Source organism: Epinephelus fuscoguttatus, linkage group LG4 (genome assembly GCF_011397635.1).
Source record: "Epinephelus fuscoguttatus linkage group LG4, E.fuscoguttatus.final_Chr_v1".
NCBI classification, from domain to species: domain Eukaryota; kingdom Metazoa; phylum Chordata; class Actinopteri; order Perciformes; family Serranidae; genus Epinephelus; species Epinephelus fuscoguttatus.
The window spans coordinates 8,873,591-8,897,953 of NC_064755.1; the positions used below are offsets into that span (position 1 = coordinate 8,873,591).

The 24,363-nt window shown below is 40.3% G+C and overlaps 1 protein-coding gene and 1 pseudogene across 2 annotated transcripts in view; both read right to left on the reverse strand.

The window, feature by feature from the left end:
- The window catches only part of LOC125887275 (uncharacterized), a 753,166-nt pseudogene that overhangs the window by 270,715 nt on the left and 458,088 nt on the right, over positions 1–24,363 (reverse strand).
- gnao1a (guanine nucleotide binding protein (G protein), alpha activating activity polypeptide O, a) overlaps positions 1–24,363 on the reverse strand; it is a 140,336-nt gene that overhangs the window by 82,203 nt on the left and 33,770 nt on the right. For both annotated transcript variants that reach the window (XM_049575087.1, XM_049575086.1), the window contains exon 3: positions 22,434–22,575. In XM_049575087.1, the coding sequence (XP_049431044.1) occupies positions 22,434–22,575 (142 nt within the window). The remainder of the gene's footprint in view (positions 1–22,433; positions 22,576–24,363) is intronic.

The following is a 24,363-nucleotide window of genomic DNA, read 5'->3' on the forward strand; positions in this document are numbered from 1 at the left end:
GACATCAGTATGGTCAGTGTAATCAAATATTTTCCAATGACGCTTAACTACATGACTAACCTACAACTAAATCTAAAATACACACATTTCTCCATGTTTCCAAAGGCAGTCAAATGGATACTATGCTGATTTTTAACCAGCTTTGTAGTATTATAATGTGGGTAGTATGTGTAAATGAGCTATGGTAAACATTCCTCCATCTTGTCAGACTTCCCTGCACGAATGCATCATCCGGCAGGTTCTCACTGGCTATTCGGCTGTTGCTCAAACTACAGACTATACTTCCTTAGTTTCGTAAGCCCACCGCCATGGCCACATAGAGATAAGATGAGGATCGAGATAGAGAGCCACCTTTCTCGCCCTCGCCTTTAAATTCGTACGAAACTCAAATATAAGCTAAGATTCTGTTACTGTGTTGCCTGTTTCTGGCCTAAAATGTCTTCAGGAACATGTTTTAGTGCACTGTTAAACAGGAATTAGACACTGTTTTCTGTATTGTAAAAACAGAGGCTGAAAATACTGAGTAAGACTGAGCAGTGCTGATCAAATATGAGCCAAGATTATGTTGCTGCATTGCCTCTTTCTCATTTAAATTTTTTCCAGAAACATTTTAGTTTGGCTGTAATACAAGATTGCTTGTTCCCAGTCAGCCGCAATATTATTTCCTGTGTCAAAAGGGACAAGCTCGCATTATAGCACAATGGAAGTGTTTATTGTTCTGATATGGACCAGTGGATTCTAGTAGTTGCATGCTTTCTACCTCTTGAGCAAAAGCGTCATGGAGGTCATGCCGTGGCAATTTCCATTGCATCTGCACATTTCTACTGCATAGAGCCTAGTTTTACGAAAAGACTTCTTTAAGTCAAAAATATAAGTGGGACCCATGCTACACCTTTTGATGCTATATTGACATTCTGTTTTATTGGATGGCCCTACAAATGTTTCCCAAAAACTATTAACACATCACTTTAGTCTTTACAAACGAACACATTTTTTTTTTTTAAATTTGTATATCACTTGTTTAAAACCAGCTAGTTGTTACTTTGGTAAGAACATTACACACAATCTTAGTGAGAGATTCACAAGTAGCTACGGCGACCCAACCCTGAACATTAACTGATATCAGACTCCTGACAGCACTGTGCCTCTGTACGCATCAAAACCTTTGAGGAAGATTCAAGTGTCAGAAAGTGTTAGAGAAGATTGTTTCAAACGAGGATATTTCAACTGGAGCCTTCTGAACTCCATGACAATCTCTGAGTGACTCATGCCAGCATGATGTCAGCACTACTCAACAGCATTCAAATACATAGTAATGGTAACTTAAGTCTATTCTGAGCATACTGCAACTATCACAGGGCAAAATACCTCCACTTGACCTAAAATTAAACTACTAAAAAAAACCCCACACACACACACACACACACACACACACACACACACACAATCCACGCCTTACCTGGAACATAACAAAACACATTCACAATGTCAGCTTGTTGATGACCAGCTAATGGATCAGTTTCCTTATGCACCCCTATCCTCCCCTGGGCCCTGCCACATCATCCACCTCTACTTCAACTGTACTGGCTATGCTGAGCACAATCAACACCAGCAGCCTTGCTGATGAAAAAAAAAAAAAAAAAAAACCCACACAAAAAGAGATCAGCTCTCTCCTGCCTGGGCTGGCGACACTGTTATGGTCAGCAAGGTTACCAAAAGATCAGTTCAGGCTTGCAACAACTCAGGCAGAAGAGTCGATGCCTTAAACTGACAGGGCCCTGCCTCACCCCGTCTCCCAGAATTCACTTTCTTTTGTAGGCATGGCCCCCTCCACCGGCAGGAACAGATCCTACTGCTGCCATTCCTGTCTGCATCTGTCTTCTAGTACAGGAAAGTTCATTCTATTAAATGTCAGTTCTTTGGTAGGAAAATCGATTTAAATTAGTGGTTTAAGAACTCCGTGCAAATCTGATTTCATGTTTGTGACTAAAAGTTGGTTGGACACGAAATGACAGAGCACCAAACCTTGTTGAAGACATCTACGGCTGAGTGTTTCGATATTAACAAGAGCACTATTTGAGAACAGTGTGGAAAGGCAAGTCACCATGCTGACCTCACAACATGAAAATACTCAGTCACACAGCAACAATGGGTGGGAAATTCAATAGTAGCAACCTTTTGCCCCTTCAGTCCCTATAAACAGACACATAGATACACTTACATGAACAGAAAATGACCCACACACACAGACACACACACACACACAGCCGCTGCAGCTATCGCACTCTGCCAAATGCCTGGTTTCTAAATAAGAAGCAGTCATCAAATATAGATTCAAATGTCTTTCATAATTTACATCTACAAGGCACAGCAGGCGCGCGCACACACACACACACACACACACACACACACACACACACACACATACACGCACACAAACACATACACACACTTGTCATTGCCCTTGCTCTGTGTATGCACCCTATGCGAGTATGTAGCACGTGTGTGTTCAGGGGAAACGTACGTCACCAAGCAGGAAAACTAGGACACACCAGAAAAGAAAGGAAAGGGAGGAAGAATTAAAGACAAAAAAGGAAAGAAAAAGAAAGACATAAACAGAAACTGTCTCCTCTCTGTCATCAGGTATGACCGCGTCTCTCCCAGGCAAAGTGGTAATTACAGGTGTGCTTTGCCAGCGAGGCTGAGATTTAAAGATTTTTGCCTCAGTGCACGTGACAGTTGGCTAACTGGGCTAATGATTGGCGAGGGCAATAACATAACCACTGTCTGTCTAATATTTGCAGTTGATTCCCTAGCACATAATCATGATGGATAGGCTGATAGCTATAGCAGCAGACGAGACCACCTCCACAGTGCAAAGAGGGGAAGAAACAAAAAGGGGTGGCAGAGAAAACACAGACAGATTTTTTACCTTAAACTATATGCTTCATGTATTTGTTAAAAAAAACAAACCAAAAAAAAAAAAAAAAACAGGAGATTAGAAACAGAAATTACATACAGCAAATGTGCTATTTATTTCTATTTTTAGCTTTTAGTAAAATATCTCAACAACCTTTTGGACAGATCTTTCCACCACCAGTTCAACATTTTAATTTGCCCAGTACTTTGGTTTATGTATGGTTAATGACATTCCCATCACCCTCTGCTGTGCTTTGTCTTTAGCAACTAATTAACAAGTATTGGCAAGGCTAACACTAAACTAAGATGGTGAGCCTGATAAATATTATCTGCTTAACATCAGCATGTAAGCATGTCATTGTGAAATTGTTAGCATGCTGATATTAGCATGTAGCTCAAACAAGCAGTAACCTTCAGGGAGGAAAAATGAAGCAAATACAGAAGTGCCAAAAACTGCAGCTCCTCAAATGGCAACTTGAGAACTGGCTTCAAAAGGGAGTCAATTCCAACAGACCCCCATGTTAAAATGATGATTTCCAGGCAGAAATAAACATGCTTACAGCCTGGACAAAAAACTGGTGTGGTCCACCACAGTCAGATCCACCCCTTGCTCCTCCACAGCTCCATCCTCTCATCCAAATTTGGTCACTTCTGGCTCCAACAATCCAAGATGGCGATGACCAAAATGGCAAACTCAAGGCTTCAAAATGGGAGTCCACAAACCAGTGAGTAACGCCATGTTGGCAATGTCCATTATTTTATACTGTCTATGAGATCAGAGCATGGGTTTAGTAAAGCCTCAAAAAGCTGCTAGCCAGACTACAGACTGTTGTTTAATATTTCTTTGTACAATGCTTCTGTAAGAGATTTATTACTTTTGTGCTGTCGAAGCTTCTCACACTGATTATGGATCTGAAAACACCCAACAACAACACACTGGCTATGTTTGCTATCACATAGTGTGTTGCTACTTCTTATCAAGGCAGGTCACACAACATGTAGCTATGTAACTGTGCATAAGGTTCCAGAGAAAACTTGTATGTTTTACAAGTTTGTCTCAGATTCTATCTTTACGTTTTAGCTTTTACTTTGATATCCAGGTCATTGGTTTTAGCTGGTACTGGACCACACTGATAATGACCATCACATCAGCCCATCCTTAGATGTTAATCATATATTCTGGTGTCTATTTTTAACCAGGCTTAATTACCAGCCAGGCAGACTGAGCCTTCCCCCGGCCTACTTCAGTGCATGGTTCATACTACACTTTTCTACCAGAGCACAAAGCATTGTGCTGCCGCAGAGCCATACTTTAATTACATTACTGTCTATTTTTAGACAGGTATAATTAACAGACTTACTACATTTTCAACATTACAGTGCTATTTAAGGGATACTAGTAGAGCACACCCCAGTACATATTAAAGCCACAATGCCAGGATACATTTTTACTTTGTTAGCTAACTCAGTATGCCATACTTACATGTGTGTGACATTTTTTTCTCCTATTATATTGGTTACTTGGTGGCTTATCATTGGGTGTTTACGTCTTACCAACAATATTCCCATATGTTTTTAAGGAGAACATGGTTTTGACTCATTTTGCTTTGCATACCGTAGATAACAAGTCTGTCGCAATAATTGCAATATAGCAATACTGTACTATTGACAAGCCAGCCGCCACAACTGCTATTTCATGGGAGCGACGTGTATTAACACTATGCTAAAAATGCCAACAGCATGACAAGGCACTGAGCATTTATTCTGTGCTGAGCGCTGCACTCTGACATTTTTTCCTGGTCACCAAGAGAAAATGAAACTTTGGGTAAAATGCTCCAGCTGTTTGTCACTGTCACTTTTTATCCAGCCATCCAGTCACAGTGGAGGAGAGGCAGGATTAATACCACAAAGACCAACCATCACATCACTGAACAACAGCAACAATGGAAGAGTATTAAGTAAAAACAGAAAAAAATGGCGGTAATACTGCACTGTTGAGCCACTGCAGGGGAAATTTCTTCAACCCAACAGCCCTAGTAGGTAACAAGTGTTAAGGCCACTTTCACGAAACCTAAGAATTTTACATTGCATAAAAATTGATTGTTAGTTTGATACTTACTCATTCTGGTCCATTTCATTAAGCTCTAAAAAAAACACACTTTGGAAAATATTGACCAGCCGGTTAACAATGGGAGACCCGAGATTTGCACATCTGAGGTTTCATATGACAGAGATGATATATGAATCTTATAGGCAGGTGCCTATTTTTAGCGTGGCCTAATTAGCTGCACCAGCAGTTGGCTGCCAGATTGAACACAGAACAGAGAGCAATTCAAGCACAACAATGTCAAAGAATGTCAGTGTACAAAAGTCTAAAATGTATGACATACTAACACTATAACCATCTAGTGCTGTATTTTCCTCACAGTTTACTTGGTGATAAACTGTAGATGGCAGGAATTGTTCAAATACATACGAAACCAAAAAGGTGAAATTATCTTTAACTGTTTTTATCAGGCTGCATCCACAGTTATGCTTATATGAGGCAGCATTTAACAAAATACCTTAGGAAATAGGATTTAGATAAATTACATGATTCTTTTTGAAAGAAACTGTAAATAAAATCACCCCATGAGATTGTCTACTGTTAGATAATCCAATGAATTGAATATCTGACCTATTCAGGTGTTACAAAAAATATTATAAATCCAATTTCAGTGTATGCAGCTCTGCACATTATTTTGCAACACTGCCCTCAGTTGGGTAATACAAACAGAGCTAATAAAGGGATAGATGAGATGATATAAGGGTAAAGCAAAACCTCTAACAGTTGACAAATTCTCTTTTACCTCACAGTATCATCACATTTCTCCTCTGTGCGTGTTTGCAAACAGCATGTGCTGTATAGAGAACGGTACTGTAGGATCCTGTATCTGTGGTCTGAACTGACACAGCAGTTGATGACATTTGGCTGTTTTACAGAGGCATGAAAATGTGATGACATTAACGCAGAGTTCTTTATCAACCTGATCCACTCTATACGTACACACATACATACATACATACACACACACACACACACACACAAATGCATGTAGCATCATAGTGGTGTGCCAATGTGCGAAACCCCCAGGGACCATCTCCAGTGCTCCCTCCCTTTCTCTGTGCTCTTTTTCTCTCCTCCATCACTCCATTCATTATGTTTCACACCTGAGGGAGAATATTCTCTCCCCCCCCCCCCCCCCCCCCACCCCCACCCCCTCGGGGGAGTATGGTCCATGTTCTGTCTCTCTCAGCACCTGAGAACCCAGTCCCTGAGGTAACTTACACACAGCCCTTGAGAAAACTGGACTACTGGACCGGCATACATAAATGCCATTTGCCTTCATGAGTGACTGATCACAAGCCTATCTAAGTGACTCACGGACTAAAAACCATTTCTTTTTAACTATTTTAATGCATTCTGTTGTTAAATAGATCTTGTGGAGGAACAGCAGCCTCACGCAGGAATAGATATACTTCTACTCGTTTTATTAAAGGCCCAGTACATCAAAGAACTAGTGGCAACAAAGGCTGACTGTTGTGTTGCCTCGTGTCACCTGTGTGTCGGACAAAAAGCTGCACTTAGGCGCACCACATAGACTACAGCCAACAGCCAAATAGCACATACGATCTGCGCCTGTGTGACGGATTATAACTCTCCTTGGTAGCAGGCAGCAGTAGTCTGTAATCATCATTCAAAAAGGGAAACTGGAAGACGGACAGGACAGATTCAAGACGCTAGTTACTCAGTTAGCACATTAACAACATAGCCCAATGTTGAAATAACAAAGCATGTTTACCGTGTCCTAGCGAACAATAACACAATTACTAACCACTTCTGCTGAAGAGCTCAATGGCTAAAGAAAAAAACCCCTAAAATTAACCAGCTCCCAGTTTTATGCCTCCGGAAGCCAATCCCGTTGCACTTACAGTTTACATCCATGTCTAAGAAAATAATAATGCTTCATACACATCTTCCCTCTAGCAGCACAGAGGATCAATACAATCAGCACAGTTTCAAGGTGGGCACCCAAGATTAGTGTCACCAATTCAGTATCTGACCAAATGTCTCCCCTTTTGTTCCAGTTATGATGTAGAGTAATGGCTGGGAATGTGTTTTTGCAGAAAATTATGACCTCACAGTGAAATTGACCTTTGACCGTTTATACATATATATATATATATATATATATATATATATATATAATGTCATAATTTCATCATTTTATCTTAGACACTTTGGTGAAATGTTGTCGCAATTAGTGTATGAATTCTTAAGTTATGGCCAAAAACAGGTTTTGTAAAGTCAGAGTGACCTTAACCTTTGACCACCAAATTTCAATAAGTTCACTTAGTCTAAGTGGATGTTTGTGCCAAATTTGAAGAAATTCTGTCAAGGTGTTTTTGAGATATTGTGTTCACGAGAATGAGACAGACGCAAGGTCACAGTGACCTTTGACCACCAAAACCTCCCCTAATATAACAAGTTTGCTTCAATCTCACTCTCTCTTGACTTAAGCCATTTGTTTGCTTTCCTCACTGCCATTCTCTTCTCACGCACTATGTTGAACTGCAGATCAGAGTGATTTTATTCACCAGCAAGCGCCGTCATCTCCAATTCAACATGGCCCAAAAAGCTAACAAGGACCAACTAGTGCCAATAGGGTGGCACACATCTCAAAAACTAGGGCGATAGATGCTCACCGACAACCCGAGATTGACCGACAGCTGACCACTGCCTTGGTATGTCTGGCCCTAACACTCGTTTTCTATCCGTCTTTCTCCCTCCACACCATTCTTTACAGAAATCTACTGTTGGAATGGTGTGATTCTTGCAGTGTACAGCTTTAAACATTTATACCCACTCTACACCTGCCAGTCTTTTTTTTTTTTTTTTTGCCCTTTACCTTTTTGTAGTAATCAGTCATATACGCAGTCTCAGCTGTTCTTGCAGACTAAATTTCCACTCCAGTCACTTTTCAGGTTTTCATGCAGTCCCTAAATCTTTGTATGCATGTTTGTGTGTTTGATTCTCCAGAAGTGTGAGTCTTTCTCTAAAGGCACTGCTTAGCAAACCAGCAGCAATGATTGGCGGCCCTAGCAACTGGGGGCGACAGGAGCGAGGCATCATGGTCCCGTTCTTAGCAGCACGCTGTTGTGGCGTGGCAAGACAGGTCCATGTGCCTGTCAAATGATGCTGGCAGCACCAGTCTGGCAAACACAGTGAGGAGGTAAACGAAAGAGAGGCTGTAGTCATTGTGTGTGTGTGTGTGTGTGTGTCTGTGTGTGTGTCTGTGTGTGTGTATCTGTGGCTTTAGAGAGCTACAGGGTGATTTATGGAGCTCTGGTGGAGAACTAGTTGTGTGTGGGAGCGAGTGCGTGTATGTTGCCTCCCCTAAAGGCCCTTCTCTGAGCCTCTCTGATGTTATGCACTCTGACGTGTTTTGCAGGCTTTACTCTGTCTAAAAGACACTGTTGGTTTACAGACGCACATGCAGGGAGGACAAGAGGGCAATGGAATGAGAGGTTGTAGCTAAGTGGAGTCAAAAACACACTGAATGGGTCGCAGTCATATGTACAAGCACACACACCCTATGTGTTTCTCCTCAGAAGTAATCTTGCTTCCTGCAGCTGATAATAGCAAAAATAACAAGCACCAGTCTATCTTAAAGGCAACTTCAATCTCTCATTACTCCTTGTATTCCTCTATTTGACACTGAAACCTCCATTATCTGATTCTATGACACTATCTCTTATATATGCATACAAAGTATAGAGCTGACCAGTTGATTTTTTTGAATAGCCAATTAATACAAAGGTTTTCCTGTCTTTTTTTAAGCAAGAAAAGCTCCAGATTCACGTCCATGCTCTCAAACATGCATCAATGCTTTCTTTGTCATATACAGTATGAATTATGATTAATTAGACTAAGTAGCTGTTAGCAGTTAGCAGCTAACTCAAAGAAGAACAACAGCCACTGAAAATGTCCATAAACTAAGAAAACAATAAAGTCTGGGAGCTTCTTAACATCCGAGCAGATGACGGGATCAACCACCATATAACAGGGACCGTAAATGACTGTTACTGCCATGCTGTGCCATTGTCATTGTTTATAAAGTTCTGCCGACATGTATGTTATTTGTCACACTAGAGGCTAAAGCTGTTGTGTCAAATGTCAAGCCTGTCACGCCTCTTAACTCTGCTGAAAAAAAAATGCAAAAATGTGAATGCCCTATCTACAGCCAACGTTCATTTTGTACGCTCTGGGCTATTGTAGAACAGGTGACTAGGAACTAAAAAAAAATAGCTATGAATATTTTCAATTTCTGCCAATATACCCCCTTAATCCTACACACGGGACCTTTGACAGCTGAGGATGTAACAAATGTAATAGCAATCAACCCCTTGTCATTGTGCCATTGGAGGAAAAGCTCAGGCTCACCGAAGTTGTATGGATCTGTGAATTTTGAATATCTGTGAAGAATTTCATGGAAATATACCCAGTAGTTGTTAAGATATTTCAGTCTGGATGAAAGCAGTGGACCGACCCACACTGTCATCCCTAGAGCTGTTCAACTGGTATGGCTAAAAAAAAAACCAATGTTCTATTTTTTGACATCTGAAAGAAAAAAATATTTACTGATTAATTGAGAAGAAAATCAGTAGATTAACTGATGTCAAACAAATGATCCACAGGTCACCTAACCTGACATTTTGATGACACACGCACTCTAGTGGAAATGTACAATGCTCATTTCCTCCTCACTGAGTATCACTGAGATGTTACTGAGTCAGGCATCCATCCATTTTCTAAACTGCTTAGCCTGCTCAAGGTCGCAGGGCGCTGGAGCCCATCCTGGTGTGCATTGGTTGCCAGTCTATCACAGGGGCTGGCACACATTCATACTCACATTCACACCTACAGGCAATTTAGAGCAGCCAGTTCACCAAACCTGCACGTCTCTGGACTGTGGGAGAGTAAAGGGAACATGCCAACTGTACACAGGAAGGTCCCAGCTGGTCCTCAGATACACACCAAAGGCTGACAGTCAAACAAGCTACTGAACCGAACCATGATGCTTCAGTGCAGCCAACAGTAGAGTGATGTCACTGTACCAGACAGCTTCCAGTATCTGAGTGAAACTCAATATTTGTGGATTTGTGGATCTCTTCCTCTATGAATACTAAAAAACTGTGTGTCGACTGTACATCTACACACAGTGTTTCTCCTACCATTGTCCTGTCCTCATCCCCAAGGCAAAGAAAGAAATAAAGAAAGAAACAAACAAATGAAAGAAAAATATTTTATTCATGCTATGTTCCCAAATAACAAAGATGGACAGATGTTGACCAGCATCAAAAAAGTATAAATACATGTAATTTGAGGAAGTCCACTTGCCATTCGGCTAATTCATGCAATTTAAAATGCCTTAGGCTTAAGCTAGTAATGGTGACTAGCAACAAACTACTATTTTGTCTATGAACCTTGCCAGTTATTATAGAGCAGAATTTTACACTTTTATTAAATGTTTTGTGTGTGTTAGTGGAGTCAGTTGTAATAATATTGTGATGAATGGGGTTGGGTTGGTGTAAAAATTAACAAACCAGTTTGATATTAAGAGCCGGATGGGGCTGGACTGGTATACCGAATTTTACCACTGCTACACCAGTGCTACACTTGACTCAGCAACCACTCCTGAGTGGAACATAATCATCCCTAATAGCAAAAGAGCCTCATTTAGCTTACCACAAACTTTAAGCTACCTGGCAATTCCCCTCCAGCCAGTTTCCAACTAACTTAGGTTTTTGCAGTGAAATATAAAGGAATTGTATACATTATTCCTAATTTCAATGTAATGAATTAGCCTTTCCTCATCCATGGCGGCACTTTCAGGCAAGCGACAGGAATTTACAAAAAACAAACACGGGTGTTCAAGAAAAGTTCAGCTCAAAAGGGTAGCGCTGCCCACAGTCTTTAATGAGCTTTAAATCCAAAATGATGCCATATTGGTTTTAGTTTTCTTTAAAGACTCTGCCATGTCTGTTCTTGTCATCCCAAAAAACACATGAACGTTCTAGTAAACAAACACAACAAGACCCACTCTTCCCCCTCCCACTTCTACTAAAATTTGATTTCCTGCATGTTGCCAATGCCAGCATGGGCTCAGCCGTGCATTCCAGCCTGTCAGAGGCTGGGGGCTCCATTAGTTCATTTATACACATGAAATTATGTTAATTACATTGTCATGTTGCTTATTACTAATGCAATACACGTTAGATTCTGCGCCATGATACCGTCAGCTCAGGTTGCTCATGTAGGCTACTTTATAATCTGCCAGAACATACTTTAATGACAAATGTCGGTTGAGCCATTCTGCATAAAATCAAACTGGTTCAAGCTTGTACACAGAACTGGCAAATCAGAAATCAACCCAACCCTAGTGATGAGACTTGTGATTTACATCCCTTGTAATTAATTGGGTTAGCAGTCGAAACACTGGATTATAAATAATAGAGGATGTACTGCAACATCTCAAAAATTTTACCTATAACACACGGCACAAAGATGCAGAAAAAAAAACCCGTTCACTCCCCAAATCTCAGGTACGGAATCATGGTCCTTTCTGTTGCTAGGATACGGTTCATTTCTCTGCTGTGACAATCTCACTTTCATGAGGCAGACTCTTTCTCTCTGTTCTCTCTCTCTCTGATTTACTATATTTATCTCTCTGTCTCTCTCCCTGCACACAATCACATGTTCAGCATACACACATCCACACACAGCTGGCCTAAAATCCACAGTGTGCCTGTGTGTTAATTAGCCAGCTGCAGAAACCCACAGACTAATGACCTCTCATCACTGGGGGGGGATTAAAGATCTGATGTCTTGATGAATTGACTTGACCAGCCAATCAGGTGCTTTAGCGCTTATCTTATTGATCTATTGGATTTGACTGGATGAACGGAATGGATTTGTGAGTGCAAGGCTACAAGGAAACACAGACTGCTCCTGTGACAGGTTTAAGCAAGAGATGGAAGGAGAGCTGATGAGAGGAGATCAATGTAATAGGGAAAAGAAGGGAGGAGGGTGATTGAGAAGAAGACGAAGGACATGAGAGGAAAAAAGGTGAAAAAATGATATGAGGAAAGGAGTGATGAGGAGAGACAGGCAGAGAGGACTGAATGGAGAGAGGATGCGAGAAGGGGAGAGACAAAGGGAGGATGCTGAAAATAACAAAAGAGAAGGAGGGGAGGGAGCAGAGAGGGAGGGAACGAAAATCAAAGGGAGCTCAGCACTGCAGGAAGGTGGCAGACTGACACACACTTCACACACACACACACACACACACACACACACACACTCCTCTCAACAACACACAAAAACACACAAAAACTTCAAACATTTGTATGTGACTGTGTGTACTGGAGGTTCTGTCCATACAATGACCTTCTTAACCTGGTTGGAAAGAATCTATAATGACACACACACAAGAGCCGATTCAAAGCTTTATATTCTGATCAATAGCCGTGTGTGCGTGTCACAGGTTTGGGCACACAAACACTTGCACATTTATACAGCGGACACACATGTTACGGCCTGATGTAGTGTAGTACAGTCATGCCCTGTTGCGATGAAAAAGCCATGTTGAGACTGGCAGTCACATGCAGCATCATCAATCTGAGTCTTTTATCTCTTTATAAATGAGTCATCCATATCCAGCTGGGGATGACCCCTAGCCTGTTAGTTCCTTACAGTCTTAAAATGTAAGTCAGTATAATGGAAAATAGGCGTCCCTTTTCAAACTGTGTGTTACTATACAAAATAAATGGGTCAGACACGTTTTTCGGGTCAGTCCACAACAGAGCAGCAAATTAGGAGGAGCGGCTGGTTCTGGAATTATTTTTAGCACTGAGAAGTTGCATTTTAATTTTTTAAATCTTGCTGTAAACATCACCACTAGGCACCACCCTCCTGGATAATTTAACCAAAAACTAGATTAAGTTTGTTGATGAGAAATAATCTTTTTCTATTCCTTTGGTATGTTGAACAGCATTAAACACAACAATGCCCATCAGTCTTATCTGCAAAAATCTGCACATGAAATCAGTGATGGATCATATGATTGCAATCAAAAACATATAACTGCACCAAACAGTAGTTGCCAAATCAAACAAAAAAAAACAAAGAGATGATGTATTCAAGTTGCAGAATCAATAGATAATCAAGAAACATTTGAAAGCCAATAGTTTTGCGCAGCCATTGTCATCATCTTCAAAAGCATTTTAAAGTTTCAGTACAGTAGTCCTGATGGTCAAAAGACGACGTCATGTCACAAAACACGTCAGAAAACACAACAATTCAGAAAACACCAAATTTAACAATAGACAACATTTCACTGTTTCCAGTGTTTAGTGACATGTCATAGTGTTTTGACTTTGATATCTTCAACTTACCTAGTCTGACACAGTCCAAAACTAAAAGATATTTAATTTTGCATAATTTAAATAGAGAAATCTTCATCAAAGTTGCCTGACAAATGACTTTAAATAGATTAAAATAACTGATGATTAACTTATTATCAAAATTGTTAAGAATTATACTCCATGACAATCAACTAATCATTTAGCTTTACTCATTGTTGCAGCTCCAGAACAAAACCAACAATGTCGGTCTGTCAAAACTTTCTAACTTGCCCAACCTCTCTGTGGCTCTCAGCCCAAAGGCCATTAAATCCAGCTGAAAGTCATATATCTAAATATATACTGTACTTCTGACAGGCTGAAGACTTAGAATACCTGGGCACTGGATTTTTCAGTAACTGTCACTTGAAGGTGGAGGAAACAGGGTATTTGTCCAGTACTATTTTGAGCTGCGTATTAATACGAATATTATGCTCTAGTGAGTATTTACAAAAGCATGACGCTGTATGAAGGACTGAGTCAAAATAAACTACAGTGCTCGTGTTCATTGTTAGAAAGAAACGTGTCACTGCAACAGAGTGGCCTACTGATGTGTTTTTAATAGTTTCTGGACAAAGAATGGAGCTTTATGGTACACACACACACACACACACACACACACATATATATATATATATATATATATATATATTTCAGGCTTTGGATACGAAGACAATACTTGTTATTAGGCACAATCTTTTCCTGGGATTTGTTGACAATATACAGAATATCACCAGGCTTATCCTTTAAGCTCTGAATGAATATTTCCTTCTAAATGCAGTTGCTAAATGTTTGCATTAAACAATGTGCCCAGATAAAACTCTACACTGCCTTCTTGCTCTGCCACAAGAATTGTATTGTTCAGTCAGTGCATAGCCAGGGACTGTAATATTTGGCTAAAAGAAGTTGTGTAACATTATAAACAAAAAAAAAAGGTGCATGTGTGGAGTGCTCACCTAAAGGTTTGGATACTACACACTTCCAAAGCCAGAATAAGTGAAGGAGCCTATAGAGGAGACTTACCTTCACTTTAAACTACACGTGAGTGTGCCCATGTGCGGGTTGTTTTATTCTTTAACGAGCAGAGGGAACATTATCATCAGAGGGGCGTTGTTCACATACCCACATCTAAGAACTGACACACACGCACACACACACAAACACACACACACACACACACACACACACTAACCTATGAGGATAACTAGCTGGTTTCCACAACAACAGGCAGCAACTTGTCTGCCAGCTCCCTCTCTCTTGCTCTGTCTGTCCCTTCATCTCATCCCTCTGTTCATTCCATCTCCCACTTGTCCTCCCCTCCTCCCTCGCTTCAAGAGTCCATCGAGACACAAAGTGTTTTTCTGATGTCAGCTGTTGTGTACGTGCGTGAACGCTGTAGTCGAATAGCAGCTGCGGCCTTAATTTCCTTCTCCTCCTCAGTGCTTATATCTTAAAATTGTGTATACGATGCCGCAATAACAACTGTAATGATGAGAGGAGAGAGATGATGCGTTTGGATCAGACCAATTAGAATACTGTTGATCGTTGTGCTCAAAAGGCTTGGTCTCCCATCTTTTCTGTCTTAGCTGTTATTTACAAAGATGGCAATGAGAAATGTGACAATGACAGGACTTCTGGACCATCTCCAGCATCTGCTTTATGTACAGTACGTGTTTCTGTGTGTGTGTCTGTCTGTCTGTGTGTGTGTGTGTGTGTGTGTGTGTGTGTGTGTGTGTGTGTGTGTGTTTGTCTACCACTGGCGCCATTCTGTCTCCAGTTTCATTTATTTCTACCAGCAGGTCTATGGGCATTTAACAAATACGGTTGTGCATGCATGCGCGCACATAATGCAAGGCTGGTGAATTTTCACCAGAAGAATAATGTGGATGCATTGAAGCAATTAGTGTACAGAAAATGGAGCCTAAGGCCAATGCATCAGTAATGTACACACTGGCACACACATTCAAAAGAAAAAATAAATAAATAAATAAGTCTCTGCTATTGCTCTAGGCTCACTCTTAAGATCTACTGAAGCTATTCAGAGTCAGTACTATGGATTTAATTGCACTTTTGGAAAACCATAACAATCGAGGTGAAAGAAAGCTCAGCTGTGTGCCTCGACAATTTATAATCGTGTAAAGATAATGTCAGCGAAATCTATCAGCACACTGATTTATCTGCCAGTATTTGCTTTTCACCAATATACAGAACTGGTAGTACAGTGTTTATCCTGAGAAATATGTAAATAAATTGACTATACATACGTGTTTAAAATGTTCAATAAAATTTGATTCATATTTAAAGCCTTATCTTTCTTGATCATGTATGAGCCCTGCTCCCCTTAGTTACTCCCCTAGTTGCTATGCCTGTACACAGTACATATGCAGTCAACAACAATAACAGAGGCAGATCTGTCTCTCAAAATTCTTACCAATTGTCGAAACAATGTGTTCTCAATTTAGACAAAAGCAGCAGTTTTTTTGTGGCTGTAGCCAGCAGACTTTATCAGCTAGCTAATTAAGTTAACATTAGCTTCACTACTCGGTGGGCCAGTCACAATAACTACTTATGTTGGATGATACATTGTCCCAAAAAATTATTGCGATAAACAATATTATTGTCATTTTGAGACCATTTGATGCCACTGATATAATGAAAATATTACAGCACAATAATGCAAATACAACCTTTCAAAGAGCAATAAACTTTTAGTTCCTAAAAATATTCAGATATTGGAATGTGAAAATAGATTGAACAGATTTTAAAAAACTAATTAACACCTGTTAATATATAAAATTGTATTACCTTTATAGGACATGTTGGTGAAGATTCTCAGTCATCCAGGTCAAGGTAATCTTGAGTGCTATATCATAGGCAACTGGACTTGCTTGCTTGCTCAAGCAGTTTAAGGCTTAATATGAAATTTGACCAACAAAAACAAGCGATGCCTCTTGTGACTAATAGACAAGCATATTGAAGTTCCAGTAATACCGCAATGACCTCCATAATTTGCTGCAGTCAGCTCCCAGGGATGGACAGCATAGGGGCCGAGTTTGGCAAACTAACAACTATAAGGACTGTGCCTCTTCCACTCCTAAAGTGCAGCTGCAGGCTACAGTAAGCTACACTGTGTCGCCTTTTATTTTTCTTCAGACTTGGGCAAGTGGGCTGGGTGGAGAGAACATACAAAAGGGAGAAATGCTGCATCGGAGTCTTATAAAGGTTGGTAAAGTCCTGCTGTTTATGCTAGCATCATGTTGGCTACAATGTTGGTGACATTCTTATGTAGACAAACACACACGTTAACACATCAGGCAATACCGAGGTCAGCAGAATGAGGTCATGTCTATATATCATAGGACAAGTCCATAATGTAATTATTGTGAAAGGCCAAGCCCATTGAAAAGAACATCTCTAGCATCCAAGACCTGCACCTACTAACAAACTTAAGCTTACATTAAAGCAGATAAACACATTGTTCAATTCATTTCATTCAAATTTGCTCAAGTATTTTCTTGTTTTGGAGAGGCTACCATCTTAACTCTTTGTATGTGAAGTATCACTCTTATCACAGCTGCATGCAGACAGCTTCACCATGCAGAGAAATCTGAAAATTGACAGGCTCACTGGACCAAGTTACGGTTGCCAAGCTAATCGAAAATTGCAGCTCAGCGATGAGGTTAAACGGCAAACGGTCAATTAGCAATAATGAAAGTCACTCAGAATCTGACCAAAATGAAGGGAAAAAAAAGAAAATACTGCATTTGGTTTACTAGGACCGTGAAGGTTTAACAGTTATTCAAAATCTCTGTGGCAGCAACAACTTCTTTAAAACCTGAGTGAAATCTGCTTGAAGATTCATACAGGAGTGACAACAGCAGTCTATTTCAAGCCCACTATCTCTGTGTGAGATGTGTGTTATGTGTGAGAGTGTGTTATGTGTACGTGTGTGTCACATCGTCCTTGCGCTTGAGGAATGTGTTGAGAGCAAGGCAAAACACTGGGTTGCCAAAGCAACTAGTCAAGGCTGTAGAAACAGATGTAGAGAGTGTTATCAGAAGACGAGGTGAGACCAAGCTAAAGGACAAAAAAACAGTAGGACAGGTGGAGTTAAATATTTGGGACTGTAAGAGAAAATGAAAGGGCAACAGAGAGACATAAAGAGAGAAGGCAACCAAAGTGGCAAGAAGATGCAAGAAGAGTGGGAGTTACTACAACTTACCAAGTTACTACAATTTACCAACTTAAAAAAATGGCTTGGAAATTTTCACACATTCTACATTAAACATTAGCATCATCCACAGCTGACTGCAAAAGACGTAGAATTTGTTAAATGCATGAGTAGAAGCAATACTCCTTGTCCTTTACAGACATGAGGAGAACATCTCAAAGTCCTCTGGTTACTTTAAGGGGAAGTCAGATATAGCGTAAACACAGCACAGTCCGTTCTCTGTTTCTTGTCCACTGTCACATTCTCTATTAAATAATCTCCTTTCCTTCCTCTTTTCTTCTCATGCTTTTCAGCTTTCATATAAACCACAATACTTCTCTCTTTTTTAACACTTATATTTTCTTCAGACACCCTTCTGTCATCCTTCACTGTCACTCTTCAGGCATATTTTAATTTGTTACCTGCTGTAAATCGTAACAAATTATTACACTAAATTTGTTTTTATCTCAGCTTGTTTAAATTGACTCATTAGAATAGAGTTAACCTTAATCACCTGCCAAACTGCTGAGCCAGAAACTGTAGTATATATCAGAATATATTATAACTAAAATATAACTGTTGCCAAATGTGTTTCAAATTATTTGGTTGCTCCTTTAACATGGTTATAAGATTTAAAGGCTTTACTGTTTTTTTTATACAAGTGCTCCCTCAAAATCAATTTAATATGTTTATTAATAAAAGGGTATACATTGGTTTTTGTGTGATTTTGACCATGGCAGCAGGTGTTCAATTTTCCGGAACAAGCCTTAGTCGGTCACAATACCACAGTGTTGTTCAACTGCACAATAGCACAGTTGTTTCTCTTAATTCCCAACACTGAGTAAAATGTTACCATTTCCAATAAGGAAAATAAAAGTAGCACTGAAATTTTAAGAAAGGAACTATACTGACAGTACACATTTGCTAGGTTTTATCTACATCAGATGGTGATTATGTATCCCAAACTCTATGGGATTTAATTATGTTTAGTTGTTCAAAAAATGAGTGATAACATCATAAAAAGGGAGGAAAGGAGAAGGAGGAAGTTTTTTCAAGGCACATAACCTCTGACACATCACTTATGACTACATAAAAAAAAAAACACACAAAAAAAAAAAAAAAAAAAAAAACACAGACACACACTGTCTTTTTGCCTAAATAATTTTATGGCGACAATCCATCATGCCTCAGGCCCTTCCCTTCACCTCTGATTAGAAATGCAATATTAAACACACACACACACACACACACACACACACACACACACACACAAAGATATCATATCCTAATCAATAGGTGTACTGTTGTTTCAACCCTCTGAGTATCAATTGCTTCTTTGTGATTAAAAATATACTGTGCCTTTGGATAAGGATAAGGTTAAGGCCAATGACACGTGTCTGTTAGTGTGGGTGTGTACTTGTGTGTGTGTCTGAGAGAGAGAGACAGACAGACAGAGACAGAGAGAGAGGAAGAAAGAGAAGGAAAAAAAACAGACAAATTCAAAGCATATTTCTCTTGCATTCAAGCTTTCTACCAAAGACAATCCTGTGACCAGTAGCAGGACAAGTTAGAGGCCGGTCTGAACCAAACAGAGTCGTCTAATTAGGTCAACACAGGACTCACTAAAGCATTATTAGCCTGTCATTATCATCATCATCATCATCATCATCTCCATTATTACACCATTAATCCCTATCATCATCAACAACATATTTTTGTCCACAACGTCACTACTCACTAACATCTTGGTTGACTGAAATTCTACTTACTCTCCAACCTATCGTAAAGTGTTATTCCTTTGTCCACCATATTTTTTTAATTCTTGCGATGGGAATGCTGCATGTTTACACCATGTTATAAATGCCAGCAGCATGACAGGGCACTGAGCATCTATTCTGTGCTTAGTGCAGCAGGTTTAGCATTATTTTCTGGACTTCAAGGGATCAAGGGTAGAAAAACTTTGGGTAAAAAGCTGCACTTGTAGCAGTCACTTTTTATGCAGCCATCCAATCACAGTGGAGAAGGGGCGAGACCAGAGGCAACCAAAGTGTCTGAGCCTTCAAAGTGCTCTAACTCTTCAGGCTGGGCATTTTTAGAAGAGCGCCTGGTGTTTTCAGCTGGGAAAAAAATGTTTTTGGTGAACACAAGGCCTTATGACAGTAACAACAGTGATTGTTTGACCAATGGGAATATGGTCAGACAAGAGCATATTGACACACCGACCAGAAGGCGTCAGCCCTGAGAGCAACACTTCTAAAGTTGCTGCTGTCAATAACCCACGTGAGGTTGCTTTATATGTAGACAGGGTCACAGAAGGTTTTTCAAAACTAATACAGACTATAGCTATAAATAAAATCAATAGGTGTTAAATATACCATCTGTTGCACATAATCCACTATTTCCCACAGGGAGGGGGGTTGTCATGTGATGATGGAAAGCTCTGGCATCCAACACTTGTCAGTGTTGTCAGCATTGCATTTAAGAGCCACCATATGGACTTGTAACTGGTGTACAACATACATTTAATTAGAAAGGTCAAGTACTGATTGTATTTGAATGCACCATTCCAGACTTGTCAGTCAATCTGCAGTTTTTGGCAAAGTCTATTTAAACTGTAATCCATTTGCAGCTCCCACCATACTCTGCAGTAAAAACAGGGCACAAAGGTATCACTAACTCAAATCTTGACAACTCCAATGGCTTGAACCATGAAAATTATGAGACCTAAAACTGCAGCACAGGCCAGGAGAGGTTAGTATAATGCAACACTGGGTCTTCACGGTCCTTACATCTCTAATTAACCTCCTCCCATTGCTCAGCATTGAGACAGAACTGATGCTCGTCTGTGGATTAGACTCATAATCCTCAATTAGCGTATCATATATTGAACTTGTGTGCTTTAGGATTTAGAGGACTTAGAAGCAGGACTAACTTAGATTGGCATGATGGCACAAGCATGACAGGGTTACTTGGCAGCCTTTCACATTAGGCCCCAAATCAGTGCTGGTGTAGAGGGTTTAATAAATACATTTAAAAAAAAGGGCAATGGCAAGCTTCTTTCTACTGACCAACACCCACCGACTCCATCAGCACACTGAGGGAAGTGTGCATCTACCCACGGACAAGAGGCTCATGCTTGTGACAGTATGAGATGTAAACATTACTGGTGTCCTCCTCTGCTGAGCTGTGACGTTAGTTAGCTCAGAGGTGCCAGGTGAGCTAGCAGTAGATGCGTGCTTCCTTCTGTGCGGTGAGTTGGCAGGTGTGTGTAGTGTGCTTTAAAAGGCTGTGTGCCACCTAGTTCCATTATATGCAAGAGAAGGCAGACATCTCCAACACTCTGTAACTCAATACTAAAAGAATTTAGCCCTACAGGTAAGAGGAAAATTTTGATTTTGGGTCGAATTGTCTCTTTAACCTTCAAAACTAAAATAAAAAGAAAATTTCATCATAACTGCAGTTCTTCTTCTATCCCAACTTAGATTCTCACAAAATGATCTCTAAGTCATCTGCAAACAATTAAAATGTTGCTGTTACTGCTGTGGATTGTAATTTTTACCTGAGAATTGATGGCAAGTGCTTGTTTCGGGTGATGCCCAAAAACAAAAACACAGGTGAACTGATTTCACCTCTGATCTTCTCTGATCATCCACCTCCAGCTGAGAGAATAATGTGTGCTACACTGCTGAAACAGACACAGCTGCACACTGCTGAATAGACACGTTCAACCAGTCTAAACTGTTTACACTGCAACTGCATGGGAAAGGTGTGCATTAACCATTAACATAAATTTGCCATAGTCACTGGATCATGTGCTGACTTTGAGCCTTTGGCAAGGTGACTGCGAGTGTGTCTCACATATGTTACTACAGTGCTGCTCCAGAAGGTCTTTTGATAGATTATTATATCAAATCCGTTAGCAAATTACTGAAAAGAAAATCCTACAAAGTCCTACATGTGGTAAGCAAGGACATTTAAGTTTAATGCATAAATAACATTCTGTGCACTTCTTTATCAGTGTGGGTAGAAAATGCTAATGTGAAGATTTCTCACCATTCTTCAGCTCTCCAAAACAAGGTGCTATAACTGCCACTTTATGAAGCTGTGACATTAACATCATCTTCCACTTTGCATTGTTACTGTGCTTGTTTACCAAGCACAGAGTCACTGTGCACAGGGTCAAGCTAACATGCACGGTAACAACAGTGTTGATCATGACAGATTCGCTTCAACTACAGTGAGCCAATCAAATAATGTGATATTGTTTCAATTGTCACACAGCCACATATTTTTACCAAGAGGTCAGAGCAAGGACCTCAAGTTGGTGGAGATCGGTGTCTTGCTCAGAGATACTTTATCAGGTCCGTTACAAGAGCTGGACTCCTGGTGCTTTGGCTGAAAGACAGTAAGTCTGTGTAAGGCACACGGTGCCCTTTCCCTGAACTGCATCACTTCTCATCATCATTCTTCCAGTGGCTACTTGCTGCATTTAGGAGTGGAGGCCCAGCATTCAGAGCATTAGCTCAGTGCTTTATGTTGAATGATATTTTCATTAAGCCATGTTCATTTCACAGTTTTGGACTTGAGAATATAAACAATCTTGAGACACTTCCATCTGTGGCGGTCTTGTTTCTGTGCTACATTTCAGTGTGACTGCATGTCATCATACACTACACGCATTTGGTGATAGTATTTGAAAAATTAAGCTCAAATGTCACTGTGTGTGTATGCAATTCCATTGCATGTGTCTGGTGAGCGTGTTTGGAAAGTGTGTGTGCGAACACTGAGAATGAGTGCTGACCTTCCGTTCTTTGTCACCATACTCCAGGCCCAGTGTATCCATGGCACGGACGATGGCAGCCAGAGATTGGATGGTGTTGCTGTAAACAACAGGCTTGTACTGCTTTACGTCGTCGCCAGAGAAACCGTCCTCGTGGATGATCCTAAACACACACAAAGGTACAGGCATTTGTCAATGGGTCAATCAGGATTGGCATTGCTTTTGTGCACAGACATAACAGCCCCCTTTCATGCTCATTATACAGGCATATACATATCATCACACAGGAAACAAGAAAACACAGGCACAGTGTCAGAAATAAGTGTGTGTGTGTGTGTGTGTGTGTGTGTGTGTGTGTGTGTGTGTGTGTGTGTGTGTGTGGGTGTACAGGAAAGTGTACTAGATGTTCTGATAATTTGCTTTCCTTCCTGTGATCAAATGTCACGTAAATCAACAAATTTAAAGATGCGTTCCCCTGGTAAGATGATGAATGTCTGTGCTATGGTGAATGGATTTTTCATCTGGATCGCTGCATTCTTGAGCCTACCTAAGAGCCTACCTAAGAAAGCACCCTGCCTCAAAATATCATTTAGTTAGCTCTTCTAGTATGCATAGTCATATGTGCAGTACAGTGCAGTACTATAGTTTTAACAGCTTGCTTGCATTATTAGCAGGCCCCCAGGGATGCCATTCAGTTTTGCCTCTAATTTTTACCAGTGGCCAATTGTGGTACTGCAGTGAAAAAAATCCCCCATGGCCCAAAAAGTATTTTCCCCATAGACCGTCTTTGCAAAAGAGACATCTCTAAAACAGGATACCTCGAACTATAAACAAGGTCAATTATGACTTTCAATTGTGAATTTTTTATCCATGAAAGTTTTATATTTGTAAAACATTTCTTGAGCCGAGAAAAGCTATTTTTAGAATCAGCGACGGCATAACAAGGTAGAGTCTAAGAGCGGAGTGCAGCCAGCATAAGAAACACTACTGCACATATTCAGTGGGCCACAAACCATGGAAGTAAACCTGGAAGCTAGAAAATGCTTTTTGTATATATGCCAAGTGAGCAACTCCATTGTGATGAATAGGCCCCATCTTGGGGTTCGGTATCTAACTATACCTAGAAATCTATGATTATTAGCTAGCTAGATAGATAGCAATCATTAGGATTGCTAGCTATTTAGAATTAGCCAACATTTTTAGCAAGCATGCTGGAGGAAGACATCCTGAAATAAAAACTTGAGGGAAAGCCTGTAAGGCTTCTAGATAATCCATTAATGGGTTAAGGTTTGGATTTTAGTTCGCTTTAGTTAGCTAGATAGTTTACGTTGAACTTTGGAACCTGTTTAAAAGATTTTCATTTTTGTGCTTTTACAATAAGATTGGCTATTCTACCAATTTATCCCTACAACAGTGTGTTGGTTTATGTATCATCCTACACATGCTAAACTCCTATCCAAATATAATTTTACAGTAAATCGAGTTTGTGCTGACTTATGGGTGTCTTCCCTGATGTAAGTCTCTACATAACCTACAGAAATGTAAATAAAAAGTTATTACAGTAAGATCACATGGGCATCAGGGATGTTTCTGAGGTATATTAGAACAGTTAGGTAACTGAGGGAGGTAGAAGGTTTTGGAAGAATAGGGATGAGGGGTTAGAGGGAAACACAGGTGAATGATGGAGGGGTACAACAAAAACACAAAAGATTGAGCAGGACAAGGGGGAGGGAGCCGAGGGGCCATAACCAGTAGGCTAAGCTGACATTTAGGCGCACAGTGCTAGCAGCAACCCGTCCTGCTGTCTTAAATGTCACGCTGTCTTTCACTGCAGCTAACACAAGGACACAGCGACAGACAGACTCACAGTTAGACAGTTAGTCAGGCAGACAGAAAGTACAGATGGACAGATGGATGAATCAGGCAAAGTCAAACAGAGAGAGTTGACAGA